This window comes from Prunus persica, chromosome G4, assembly GCF_000346465.2.
Source record: "Prunus persica cultivar Lovell chromosome G4, Prunus_persica_NCBIv2, whole genome shotgun sequence".
In the NCBI taxonomy this organism is placed as follows: Eukaryota; Viridiplantae; Streptophyta; class Magnoliopsida; order Rosales; family Rosaceae; genus Prunus; species Prunus persica.
In genome coordinates, this window is record NC_034012.1 from 3,825,655 (window position 1) to 3,838,820 (window position 13,166).

The 13,166-nt window shown below is 38.5% G+C and overlaps 2 protein-coding genes and 1 pseudogene across 3 annotated transcripts; 2 read left to right on the top strand and 1 right to left on the bottom strand.

Annotated features, from left to right (window-relative positions):
* Nucleotides 1–2,902, top strand: part of LOC18780506 — a 5,312-nt pseudogene extending 2,410 nt beyond the window's left edge.
* On the top strand, nt 5,085–9,205 carry LOC18780505 (probable RNA-dependent RNA polymerase 1). 2 transcript variants are annotated; one of them, XM_007212528.2, is made up of 4 exons: nt 5,085–5,816; nt 5,997–7,861; nt 7,957–8,107; nt 8,189–9,205. In XM_007212528.2, exons 1-4 carry the CDS (start codon nt 5,292–5,294, stop codon nt 8,999–9,001), a joined length of 3,354 nt encoding a protein of 1,117 aa, XP_007212590.1. In that variant the 5' UTR covers nt 5,085–5,291; the 3' UTR covers nt 9,002–9,205. The 2 variants fall into 2 exon arrangements, with proteins under 2 accessions (XP_007212590.1, XP_020418736.1); XM_020563147.1 differs by having other exon boundaries at nt 7,957–9,205.
* LOC18779340 (urease accessory protein G) lies at nt 9,762–12,628 on the bottom strand. Its single transcript, XM_007211706.2, has 6 exons — nt 12,266–12,628; nt 11,648–11,708; nt 11,202–11,403; nt 10,721–10,842; nt 10,507–10,611; nt 9,762–10,137 (listed from the first exon to the last, which is right to left on the bottom strand). The coding sequence occupies exons 1-6, from the start codon at nt 12,541–12,543 to the stop codon at nt 10,054–10,056; spliced, it is 852 nt and encodes a 283-aa protein (XP_007211768.1). The 5' UTR covers nt 12,544–12,628; the 3' UTR covers nt 9,762–10,053.

The following is a 13,166-nucleotide window of genomic DNA, read 5'->3' on the forward strand; positions in this document are numbered from 1 at the left end:
CGTTTCCTGTTCAGATAAATTCCTTGGTGCAGTATGGATGTGTTCCTGGGCAAGCACTTGATGTCAAATTTTATAAGCTAGTTGATCCTAGTAGAATAACAATTGAATATATAGAGTGCGCCCTGGAGATACTATTTCACTTAAAAGAGTGCTGCTATGAACCCGTGAGTTGGCTTAAAAACCAGTACAAAAAGCACCGGGCAAGCAAGCGAATTGCCAAAACACCTGCTATTTCTTTGGATGATGGGCTGGTGTATGTACATAGGGTTCAAATAACACCATCTAAAGTATATTTCTGTGGTCCAGAGATAAATCATTCAAATTGCCTTTTCCGAAAGTATCCTGAAGATGTTGATAACTTTCTTCGTGTATCTTTCGTTGATGAGGACTTGAGCAAGATGCGTTCAGAAGATTTATGTATGCGTTCTACAAAACAAGAAAGGCCAACTAGAGTCCATGAAAGGATACTATCTATCCTAAAAAATGGCATAGTTATTGGTGAGAAGAAGTTTGAGTTTCTTGCCTTTTCATCAAGTCAATTACGAGGTCATTCTGTGTGGATGTTTGCTTCAAGAAGTAAGCTCACGGCACAAGACATCAGAAACTGGATGGGTGATTTTAAGGAGATTAGAAATGTGGCAAAACATGCTGCCAGGCTTGGTCAGTCTTTCAGCTCTTCCAAGGAGGCTTTTAGTGTTGGTGAGGATGAAGTTGAACTCATTCCCGATGTAGAAATTGAAAGGGATGGAGTTAAGTATTGCTTTTCTGATGGAATTGGGAAAATATCTGCTGACTTTGCTGCAAGGGTGGCAAGAAAGTTCGAGTTAAGTCGTACTCCATCTGTCTTCCAAATTCGATATGGTGGCTATAAAGGTGTTCTGGCAGTTGATCCAACATTGTCAAAGAACTTGTCATTGAGAAAGAGCATGTGCAAGTTCCAATCCAACAACACAACACTAGATGTTCTGAAATGGAGCAAGTACCAGCCTTACTTCCTTAATCGAGAAGTGATTACCCTTCTGTCCACCCTCGGAGTTCCAGATGACGTTTTTATGGAAAAGCAAAAACAGGTTCTGAATCAATTGGATGGCGTTTTAGCTGATCCATTTAGAGAACAGAAAACGATGGAATTATTGTTTCAGGGAGAGGTCATCAACATTTTAAAGGAAATGGTTTTGTGTGGTTACACACCAGATGCAGAACCATTTCTGGCCATGATGCTACATGCATACTCTGCAGAAAAGCTCCAGAAACTGCGAAGCAAAACAAGGATATTTGTCCCAAGCGGAAGATCTATGATGGGATGTCTTGATGAAACCGGCACATTGGAATATGGTCAGGTATTTGTGCAATGCTCTCACCGTGGCAGCCGACAATTCTATGATGTTTCCTCCCATATCATCAGTGGCAGCAGTTCAAGCGAAGACAGTTTTATTGTCAAGGGAAAAGTTGTAGTGGCTAAAAACCCCTGTTTACACCCGGGGGACATGCGTGTTCTTAAGGCTGTCAATGTGCCTGCATTGCACCACCTGGTGGATTGTGTTGTTTTCCCGCAGAAAGGAAAGAGGTAAGTTTGCATTTGATGAAATTATAAACCTGTTTCAGATTGCTTGAACTATTTACTGACTATATTTGCTTTGCCATCAAATTAGACCACATCCTAATGAATGCTCAGGAGGTGATTTGGATGGAGATTTGTACTTAGTGAGTTGGGACCCTTATCTAATTCCTCCTCGCCAAATTGAACCCATGAATTATTCCCCGGCACGAACTGTGCAATTGGATCATGATGTTACACTGGAGGTATATTATATGACTCTTGAGTTTATCAAGTAAAATTATATCATGCATATATTCTAACATATTTCCTTTTACACTCTTGATGTTATACTGTGTTTGTTACAGGAAGTTGAGGAGTCTTTTACAAACTACATAGTCAACGACAACTTGGGGATCATTTCAACTGCTCATACTGTCTTTGCAGACAGAGAGCCAGACAAGGCTATGAGTGCTCCATGTAAAGATCTCGCCAAGCTCAACTCCCTCGCTGTTGACTCTCCGAAAACTGGCCTGCTAGTCAAAATGCCGGATCATCTGCGTGCCAAGGAATACCCAGATTTCATGGAAAAGCTTGACAAACCCACCTACGAGTCCAAAGGAGTCATTGGGAAGCTATTCCGACAGGTGAAGGAGCATGTTGAGCTTGTATCTCATTCATGTTCAAGCTCTAATATTAAGTCCTTCACTGCGGAAGTGGCTAAGAAGTGTTATGACCCTGACATGGAAGTAGATGGATTTAAGCTCTACATCAATGAGGCCATCCGTTACAGACGTGAGTATGACTGCAAGCTGCAAAACCTGATGGAATATTACGGCATCAAAAGTGAAGCCGAAATACTAAGTGGAACTTTCGCTCAAACATCCAAATGTTTCGATACAAGAAAGGACTTGAAAGCAAATATTGGTATCGCGGTAAGGTCATTGAAGAAGGAAGCTAGGGGATGGTTTTATGAGAAGCAGGGAAGCGATTTTCAGTCGAATATCAGCACCGATGATGATGATGCATGTGCAGCAAAAGCATCAGCGTGGTACTATGTTACTTATCATCCTCGTTACTTTGTTGGTTGCTACAAGGAGGGAACTGGAAGAGAGCGTTTCGTAAGCTTTCCATGGTGTGTCTTTGACAAGCTCCTCCAGATCAAGAGGGATAAAATAAGCATCAGAAATTCTGTACATATCGACTTGACAGAGTTGGCATGATGGCATCATCAGGTGTTTGAAAATTTGAAAGATGTTCTTAGCTGTTGTGTTTTTCCTTGAAAACTTATGTATGAATATGTGTTCAGTCATGTTTTTCTGTAAGCAGTTATAATAAGTAAATAATTAAGTATGGTTGTGGTCACTACTTTAGAATGCTGTGCAACTTTCCGCAAACCATTTGGAATGTGTTTCCCTCATTAACCCAAGGCATAACCCAGAGGGAGAAACAAGTTGCTATGCAGGAAGTTTTTCTTGCTCCCAAGTAAATTAAAGAACACACATTAGCATTTTAAGTTTTTATTTTTATTTTTATTACAAGTGATATCAGGGGAGGGACTCGGGACTCAAAGTTCGGGAGCAGGGTAACTACTCTTAATCATTTTAAAATTTATAACAATCTTCTTGGTGCCGGAACAATTCAAGTTTCAATTAAGGCTTGGTTAAGCATTTTAATGAAAACAATCTGTATTTGCTCCCACTGGACTGAACTTTGTGAGATATTTCCTTGATAGGCCACTCCTTACAGCAGTCAGACGCAAAGAAGTAGATATTTCTAGCAAACAACTCCAAAAAGCCCACTCCCCACTGTCCATGATGGTTTTTTTTTTTTTTTACTCTCATTATTAAGAAAATATAAGAAGAAGAAAAAATAATGTGGAAACTGTCATTACGTGGGCTTATGTTTAATTACTCTAGTTTAAAATATTACTTTATTACTTTCACGTTACTAAATTGTGATATTTTAGAGGTGATAAAAATTTGTGATATTTTAGAATTAGTTCAATAAGGTTTTTTTTTTTTGGTTGGATTTTGAATGTTGGACCTAACTTCCATTCAAAATCCCACAAATCGTCCTTAGTTAATCAAAATAATAAAAGAGAAGACACTTCATGAAATAAGAATAAAAATATATTAAAATTGAAATAAATAAAAAAGAAAAGATAAATAGAGTAGATAGAACTAATGGAATTGATTTTTATTCTTTTTTGGGTTAATGCAAGAGATAGTCTAAACTACGCTAATTAAGAGGAAAATAGATCAAACTTAAGTGTAAAGGGACGAACATATTGCCTCACATCAGCTAGAATTAACATTTATTCATTGGACAAACAATGTGGACCAAATTGAATTTTGAGGAGAAAAATGTGAGGTAGTCGACATACTCACTCAGTCCAGTATGCATGCTCTATGGTCCAAACCAAACCTTGCTCTGCAATCAAGGTTATGATTGGTCCAAAACTTCCAGGAGGTTCTTGGCAAATTTGTGCTCACAGCCTTTGCAGTCACAGTCACAATAACAGATTGCCAACGCAATTTCAAGGATATAGGATGGTACCTTGGTGACCAAGTTCCATATTTCCAAATAATATTCTAACCTAGTACTGCTTTTAGAAAGGAAATCATTCTGATTCCTCCTCACCCAGTCAAGTATGCTCTCGGGTCTAAATCTTCCTCACCAAGGGCTAGAATTCCCCACCATGGGAAGTATAGCTGCCCCACTGGGCCACTGCCCAGTATTTCCCATGTGAACTTCTAGAAGCTTCTTGGCCAACACTTCTCCTAAGGATAAGGCCTTTTAAATTGTCCAAAACTTCCAAAGGCTGTTGGCCAGAATGTCCAATTTCAACTTAACTAGCTCCTTGATTCACCACCCCCAGCCAAATTGAGAGTAAAACGGTGTAACACCAATTTGAGTTAAGAACTCTGAACAACAAAGTTGGAAGCGTTCTAAAAACAGATAATGTCATGTAAACATTTATTACTATGTATTTCAAGTTCAACATCTACCTATCTTACTAAGTTGTGAAAAATATTGTCAGTAATCCGGTAGCGATTTTCACACTCTTATTATGTCGGTTTGCATTCCTTCCCTTGTTTTTATACTTTGATTTTTCTTTTGTTTACTCAATTACCAAAGAACAAAAGTAAGAGGAAGGAGTGCAAATGGATACAATGAGTGTGAAAATCGCTACCCTTCTTCCACATCTTCTTTTTTCTCGAAAAAAAAAAAAAAAGGAGGCTTGCCATGTAATCTTCACATTAGGAAAAACAGTTATAATGCTATTGCTGCGAAGCAGGGAATCATGACAGTCGTTACTCTACATATGCGCCAGACACAAAAAGTGACAGAGAAAAGCCTATATGGAATAACTGCCATGACAAGTTTTTTTTTTTCTTGGCTAGAACTGCAATGACAAGTTTTTTTCCCTTGCTAAAACTGCAATGACAAGTTATTTACTTGTGTGAGAAGGACTGAAAGATTGAGACAATGTGCACCAATCTCTCACCTCTGTGCTCTTCTTTCTCCTATATATAGTGGCTTCATGAGCTTAATGAATTTGCATCTTACATTGGCAAGCTAGCTAGCAGTGGTATTTTGAGCTTACATTTCAAATTCAGGGTGAGACTCATTTTTCTCATTTGCATTGTTTTTTTTTTGTTTTTTAGATGTTACTTTCACTTAGTTCTTCACAGATATATTAATATCAATTATTATTTTCTGAAACAGAAGTTGCGATCAATTAGTCACCATGGTTAAGACAGTTGAGTTGTATGGATTTTGCTCTGTTCAGTCTCCAGAAGCAGTGACAGAGTTTATGGAGAAATATACTGGAAAAGGAACTGTTTATGATGTGAAGGTCTTCCACAAAGATGGAAAAGCAAGAGCTTCTGCCATGGTTCAATTCACACATGCAGAGTTTGCTGACATGATACTGACAGTAGCCGGACATCATCTTGAAAAAAGTGTGCGGTACGGGAATTCTTTCCTGAAAGCTAAAAGATTGAAGCGTGACATGTTCTCCAAATCAGTAACCTTTCAACCTAGCATGGAACTTGTAAAGCTGCACTTTGGATGCCAGATTTCCAACGAACAGTTTTCAGTGCTTTGGACACTATCCGATGTTTTGGTGAAATTTGGGATGATACTTAAACATTTCTACTTCTTTTTCTCTTATGATTCTATTGAATACAAGCTAGAAATCTCCTACGACATTGTTAGCCAGATTGAGCTACATCGTCCACATGGTCAACTTGCAAAGTTCCTTCTCATCCAGGTTTGGTTCCCCTCTTCTAGTATATATTAATCTGCCATGCATCCTCTCTATACTTACTTTGAATGCTGTTGAAACAGGCTTTTATCTTCCTTAAACATAGCATAATCACTATATTATGTGCGGCACTTTGGGGTGAAAATAGTTGACATTTTTCTCTTCCTTTCTTCTTTCTCTTGCTAGTTATGTGGGGCCCCTCGGATTTACAAGAAAGATGTACCTCATACGAACAATATCGAGGAAGCTTCTGCTACTTACTGGGTTCGAGAAGTTGATTTCACTCCATCATGCAGAATTGGGCAATCTTCTGCTGTATGTTTGGAGCTTCCACTAAGGTGGATTCTTCCAAATCTAGGCAGCAGTTTTGTTTATTATAAAGCAGATGAAGGACAGTTCGTTTTGGAGAGAGGTAACATTTTCTCCTGTGACTCAGATCTTGTTCCTATTGTGCGTCCACCCCTAGGCATTAAGTTGCCATATAAAGTCCTGTTCAAGATAAATTCCTTGGTTCAGCATGGATGTGTTCCTGGACAAGCCCTTGATGCCAATTTTTATGAGCTAGTTGATCCTACTAGAATAAGAATTGAAGATATAGAATGTGCCCTGGACAAACTATTTCACTTAAAAGAGTGCTGCTATGAACCTGTGAGTTGGCTCAGAGAGCAGTACAGAAAGTACCAGACATGCAAGCGAATTCCCGAAACGCCTGCTATTTCTTTGGATGATGGGCTGGTGTATGTAGACAGGGTACAAATAACACCATCTAAAGTATATTTCTGCGGTCCAGAGGTAAATCTTTCAAATCGCCTTTTCCGAAAGTATCCTAAAGATGTTGATAACTTTCTTCGAGTTTCTTTCGTTGATGAGGACTTGGGGATGATGCGCTCGGCAGATTTATGTCTGCGTGCTGCAGAACAGGAAAGACGAACTAGAGTCTATGAAAGGATACTTTCTACTCTACGAAATGGCATAGTTATTGGTGAGAAGAAATTTGAGTTTCTTGCCTTTTCATCAAGTCAATTACGAGGTCATTCTGTGTGGATGTTTGCTTCAAGAAGTGAGCTCACAGCACAAGACATCAGAAACTGGATGGGTGATTTTAAGGAGATTAGAAATGTGGCAAAACATGCTGCCAGGCTTGGTCAGTCTTTCAGCTCTTCCAAGGAGGCTTTTAGTGTTGGTGAGGATGAAGTTGAACTCATTCCCGATGTAGAAATTGAAAGGGATGGAGTTAAGTATTGCTTTTCTGATGGAATTGGGAAAATATCTGCTGACTTTGCTGCAAGGGTGGCAAGAAAGTTTGAGTTAAGTCGTACTCCATCGGTCTTCCAAATTCGATATGGTGGCTATAAAGGTGTTCTGGCAGTTGATCCAACATTGTCAAAGAACTTGTCATTGAGAAAGAGCATGTTCAAGTACCAATCCAACAACAAAACACTAGATGTTCTGAAATGGAGCAAGTACCAGCCTTACTTCCTTAATCGAGAAGTGATTACCCTTCTGTCCACCCTCGGAGTTCCAGATGACGTTTTTATGGAAAAGCAAAAACAGGTTTTGAATCAATTGGATGGCGTTTTAGCTGATCCATTTAGAGAACAGAAAACGATGGAATTATTGTTTCAGGGAGAGGTCATCAACATTTTAAAGGAAATGGTTTTGTGTGGTTACACACCAGATGCAGAACCATTTCTGGCCATGATGCTACAAGCATACTGTGTATCAAAGCTTGTGGAACTGCGGAAAAAGACAAGGATATATGTCCCCGATGGAAGATCTATGATGGGATGTCTTGATGAAACTGGAACATTGGAATACGGTCAGGTATTTGTGCAATGTTCTCCCCATGGCAGCCAGCAACTCCATGATACTTCCACCCATATCTTCAGTGGCAGCAGTTCAAGTGACAACAGTTTTACCGTTGAGGGAAAAGTAGTGGTTGCTAAAAACCCATGTTTACACCCGGGTGACGTGCGTGTTCTTAGGGCTATCAATGTGCCGGCATTGCACCACATGGTGGATTGTGTTGTTTTCCCGCAAAAAGGAGAGAGGTAAGTTTGCATTTGACGAAATTAGAAATATGTTTCAGATAGTGTTTCTTTGCTTGAACTATTTACTGACTATATTTGCTTTTTTATCAAATCAGACCACATCCTCATGAATGCTCAGGAGGTGATTTAGATGGTGATTTTTACTGGGTCAGTTGGGACCCTGATCTAATTCCTCCTTGCCCAGTTGAACCCATGAATTATACACCAGAACCAACGACGAATTTGGATCATGATGTTACAATGGAGGTATATATTTCCTTTTGTTCATTCTTGCCTCTGTCGTATGAGTTCAGTTCAAGACTTGATGTGCTATTGTGTTTGTTACAGGAAATTGAGGAATCTTTTGTAAACTACATAGTCCACGACAACTTGGGGATCATTTCAAGTGCTCATACTGTCTTTGCAGACAGAGAGCAAGACAAGGCTATGAGTGGTCCATGTAAAGAGCTCGCCAAGCTCAACTCCCGCGCTGTAGACTCTCCGAAAACTGGCGTGCTAGTCAAATTGCCATATCATCTACGAGCCATAGAGTACCCAGAATTCATGGAAAAGCTTGACAAACCCACCTATAAGTCGAAAGGTGTGATCGGGAAGCTTTTCCAACAGGTGAACGATCATGTTGAGCTTGTATATCATTTATATTCAAACTATGCTAAATCCTTCACCATGGAAGTGGCTTGGAAGTGTTATGACCCTGACATGAAGGTAGATGGGTTTGAGGTCTACATCAATGAGGCCATCAATTACAAAAGGGAGTATGACTACAAGCTGAGAAACCTGATGGAATATTACGGCATCAAAAGTGAAGCGGAAATACTAAGTGGGAATATCACTCAAACATCCAAATACTTCGATAGAAGAAAGGACTTTAAAGAAAATATTGGTCACGCTGTAAGGTCATTGAAGACGGAAGCTAGGGGCTGGTTTCATGAGAAGCAGGGAAGTAATATTCAGTCCAATGTCAGCGGCAACAGCAATGATGCATATGCAGCAAAAGCATCAGCTTGGTACCATGTTACATATCATCCTCGTTACTTCGGTTGCTACAATGAGGGAATGGCAAGGGAGCATTTCCTCAGCTTTCCATGGTGTGTCTTTGACAAGCTCATCCAGATCAAGAGGGATAAAAGAAGTATCTAAACTTCTTTACATATGTTATCACTGACGTGCCATTCGACTTGAGAAAGTAAGCATCAGGTGTTTGTTTGGAAATTTGAAAGATACTCTTAGCTGTTGTGTTTTCCCTCATAAACTTAAGTGTGTTATGAATGTGGTTATGTTTTCTGTAAGCAACTATAGTACGTAAATAATAAATATGGGTGTGATTACTTTTTTAGAGTGATATGTGACTGCTGCAGATAATTTAGAATGTGTTTCTCTCATTCATGCAAGGCATAAGGCATTCCTCTGCCATCCCAGAGGGACGAGCAAGCTGCCATGCATTTTGTTTTTCTTGCTTCCAAGTAAATTAAAGAACACACATTAGAATTTTTAAGTTTTATAACAATCTTTTTGGTGCTGGAACAATTCAAGTTTCAATGAAGGTTTGGTTAAGTTTTTTAATGAAAACAACCTGTATTTGCTCCCACTAGACTTTGTGAGAATTAAGTATATTTCCATGATAGGCCACTCTTAGCAACAATCAAAGAAAAAGAAGTAGGCATTTCTTGCAAACAACTCCAAAGAGGAACAAATAAATAACATGTGTATATCAGCACAAACGTGTGATTAAAAGAGACAGTTGATACCTAGTTTAGTCATGGCATTTTCAGCTGCTAGTGCATAGACACAGCTTCTCAGTTTTCCTTGGCTAAAACTACATCATTGTTAGTTGAGAGTGTACTGTCACATGTATACGATAATATGAGCTCCTGTCAGGCAGGCATATAGTCATATAGTATAGCTTCAAGTCAATGGTGAAATTTATTTTGCTCAATAAAGTAAAGGTTTTAAGGCATACAACCGGTACACATGGTAGCAACAGAGCATTTCTTGTTCCATTTATAACTGGACTGAAGCGTGAATGCCACAAAGTTCCAACAGTGAGACACTAAACAGTGGAATCTAGTGTCAAACATCTACATACGTTGAGGAAAAAAGACACGACACTGAATTGAAGTCACATTTATTCCTAAATGTAGAGAGACAAAGATTTGAAACAAGATACTGAAACCAAATTCAGCACAAATGGATCAGTGGCGCTTCTTCCCTGTTGCTAGTTCCCAAGCCTGTAATATCTGGTTCACGATTTCCTCTACTCCATGACCATGCTTCACCTGCACAGGGTACGGTTCACTAGCATATAACTCATGAACGTGAAAATTTCAAGAACAGACCTGCAAAGACAAATCATGAAGAATTGCCTTTCTGGTACAGTTTGAAACTCAACATTCCTAACATGATGGGATTGGGGAGTAGGGACAGGGTCACAGTGTCTCATTTGTGACAAGAAATGAGCAAATACAGCTTGTATCACAATTCACGTTGAGCAAATTTTATGTTAACACAATAATTTACTGTAACAGTACTACTCCAAATATGAAAGTACAAATATCAAGTTCCCATCATGTTCACAATGTTTCAACCAAAATCATGTTCACAATGTAAAAATGCTAGTGATTGAATTAATGGTATAACCAACCAACCTGAGCAAAGACAAATGGCCCTCCGTCTCGCATTCGAAGTGCATCACGTTCCATTACAGCCAAATCAGCTCCAACTGCTGGTGCAAGGTCGGTCTTGTTGATCACCTACAATCAAATGTTAAGGCGTCATTCACATACAAATCCCTGAAATTGGTACACATAACAGATATGGTATCCACAACAGCTGTAGCAATGAATATCAGAAAACACATACTAGGAGGTCAGCTTGGGTGATTCCAGGACCACCTTTTCGTGGAATTTTATCACCACCAGATACATCTATTATGTAAATGATATAGTCAGCCAGTTCCCGACTGAAGTTTGCAGCTAAATTATCTGCACCAGCACAAACTCAATTGGATAGTATTTCTAAAGAATAATAAGAACATGTATAAGAAAGCTCGATTCAGCCAATGCCTGATTGTTGACATACAAAACGTTCCAATTCATGCAACTGTACAATAAGTATTTCTGCCCCAACTTAATCTTTTGAAAGCTTTGCATTCATCAAACGGCATTTTCTTTCATACCTAATTCCGGATAACTCCATAAAGCCCTTTTTTTCAAGTTTATTAATGCAGTTCCATTGCTACCCTCATCTCCATTAGTCATTTGTAATAATTCAACTTAAATCATCAACTCTGATCAGCTGAACATAAGCTATGACCAGTCATCTAATTGCTTCTGAAAAATACCTCCGCCTGATTCACAAAGCAGTATGTCTGTCTTGTACAAGTTAGAAAGCTCCTCGAGGGGGCCTAGATTAATGCTGATGTCTTCACGAATTGCAGCGTGGGGGCATCCCCCAGTTTCAACAGCACGTATTCTTTCTTCAGGAAGTGCCCCGTGTTTCACCAAGAACTCACCATCCTCTTTTGTGAATATATCATTTGTCACCTGCAATTGTTACACATATTATCTTTCGTCATGCAAGGTTTTACATCCCACATCAAGCTTATCTTTAGCCTTGCCTCAATCAACTTGAAACACAGGCTTTAAGGTCTTTGCATACATTAGAAAATACTCTGCAAGGCTATAATATGATGTTACAAAAAATTTTGAAGTATTTAGGACACCATAAAGATATAGCCAATTAAACCTTTGAAATTCTATAAAATAGTAAATAATAAAAGTAACTCACAGCAGCAAGACTGTACTTGTCACGCAAAAGCTTACACAGAGCCAGCATCAAAGCGGTTTTCCTGTATGGGATGAAGCAGCATTTCATCAACTCTCACTAAATAGTTTAATTCATGCTAGCAATGTGATCCTCACGACTAAGAAAAGTAATCCAGGCACGAAGTTTGAATCAGGAAAAACTCAAAGCCATTCAAAATGAATCAAACTAAGATATCAATAGCTTATGCTGTACAATAAGGATGTTTTATATTACTTGTACACTATCCAAACAACTGAACAATTTCCCGGGAAAATCTTGGGAAAATAATAGAACCCCTTTTGGTGAAATTGAGAAAAGATATGCACAGAACAGATTAGTAAAAAAAAAAATGTGAGGAGATTGTAACAGGCACACTACTCAATCAACAAAGAGAAAATCTGAGCTACCCACTAAATAGTAGATACCTAATAACCCATAAGCTGAATTATGATAAAAGTAAAGTGTCAACATTTAAATCATTCATTTCTTACTCTTTTTAAGCTAATGATACAAATTTATGATTGTGATATTATTTTCAATAATGCAAAAATAGAATATAAATTAATTAAAGGGAGACAGAGGAGATAGATACCCACTTACCCAGTACCGACTGGTCCACCAATGCCAATAGTAAAAGCCCTTTCACTGAAATTCCTGGTGAGAAGAGGTTGAGCTCTTCTGCTGAAGTAGCCAGGGGAGTATATGGGTTCATGCGAGTGTGGAGCCAGCCCATCATGGCTATGGTACACCTTCCCATCTGGGGCTACCCATGAATTTGTTCCTGAACTCCCATGGCTATGATCATGTTCATGATCATGATGGTGGTGATGTTCATGGCCTTGGTTGTGGTGGTCATGATCATGATGGTGATCAGCCATTGACCGTACAGTCTGCAGAAGTTCTACCCTGGTTCAAGAAGAGCGCAGGAAGAAAGAGGTATCTGGTTGGGTTGATTGGCCATATGCATTATGCATTATAAGATAACTGGCAATTAATTTACCAAAACGCCCTTAGTTAATAATTTAAAGTAAATTTAGGTTTTAGGAAAAAAAAATTTTCACTTTTAGAAAAAGTCAAAAAAATTTCAATAAAAAAACATAAAAATCTCTCAACTTTCAAACAAAAGACATACAAATGTAAAGGATTCTTTAAAAAATCCTTTAATAAATAAGGGCAATTTTGTTCATTTTGGCTTCTTTGTGTTCTTGCCAATAATTTGATCCTTGTTACCTTCACATTGAAAACTCTCTTCTCTTAATATCGCTTGCATCAATAATTTGATCGTTATTACCGTCACATTGAAAAATTATTTGAAGATTACTATAATTAGGATTAAATTAAAGTCCAGTACCACGGTTGAAACAATCCTGATAATTTACCTTCGTACTGTAATATGTTTACATACTATATATATTTGATATTCTCATACAAGCAGTATAGATTTATATTAGGGTAATGATTTCTCCACTTCAATTTTATCCACTTACGCTTTTTTTTTAAT

Excerpts from the sequence above, each read along its gene's own strand:
- LOC18779340 (XM_007211706.2), bottom strand. The coding sequence starts at position 12,543 with ATGGCTGATCACCATCATGATCATGACCACCACAACCAAGGCCATGAA. Across the intron at positions 11,404-11,647 it reads ACAAGTACAGTCTTGCTGCT|GTGACAAATGATATATTCAC; the intron begins GTGAGTTACTTT and ends TAACAATTGCAG. Across the intron at positions 10,612-10,720 it reads TCACCCAAGCTGACCTCCTA|GTGATCAACAAGACCGACCT; the intron begins GTATGTGTTTTC and ends ATTTGATTGTAG.
- LOC18780505 (XM_020563147.1), top strand. The coding sequence starts at position 5,292 with ATGGTTAAGACAGTTGAGTTGTATGGATTTTGCTCTGTTCAGTCTCCA. Across the intron at positions 5,817-5,996 it reads CAAAGTTCCTTCTCATCCAG|TTATGTGGGGCCCCTCGGAT; the intron begins GTTTGGTTCCCC and ends TTCTCTTGCTAG. Across the intron at positions 7,862-7,956 it reads TTCCCGCAAAAAGGAGAGAG|ACCACATCCTCATGAATGCT; the intron begins GTAAGTTTGCAT and ends TTATCAAATCAG.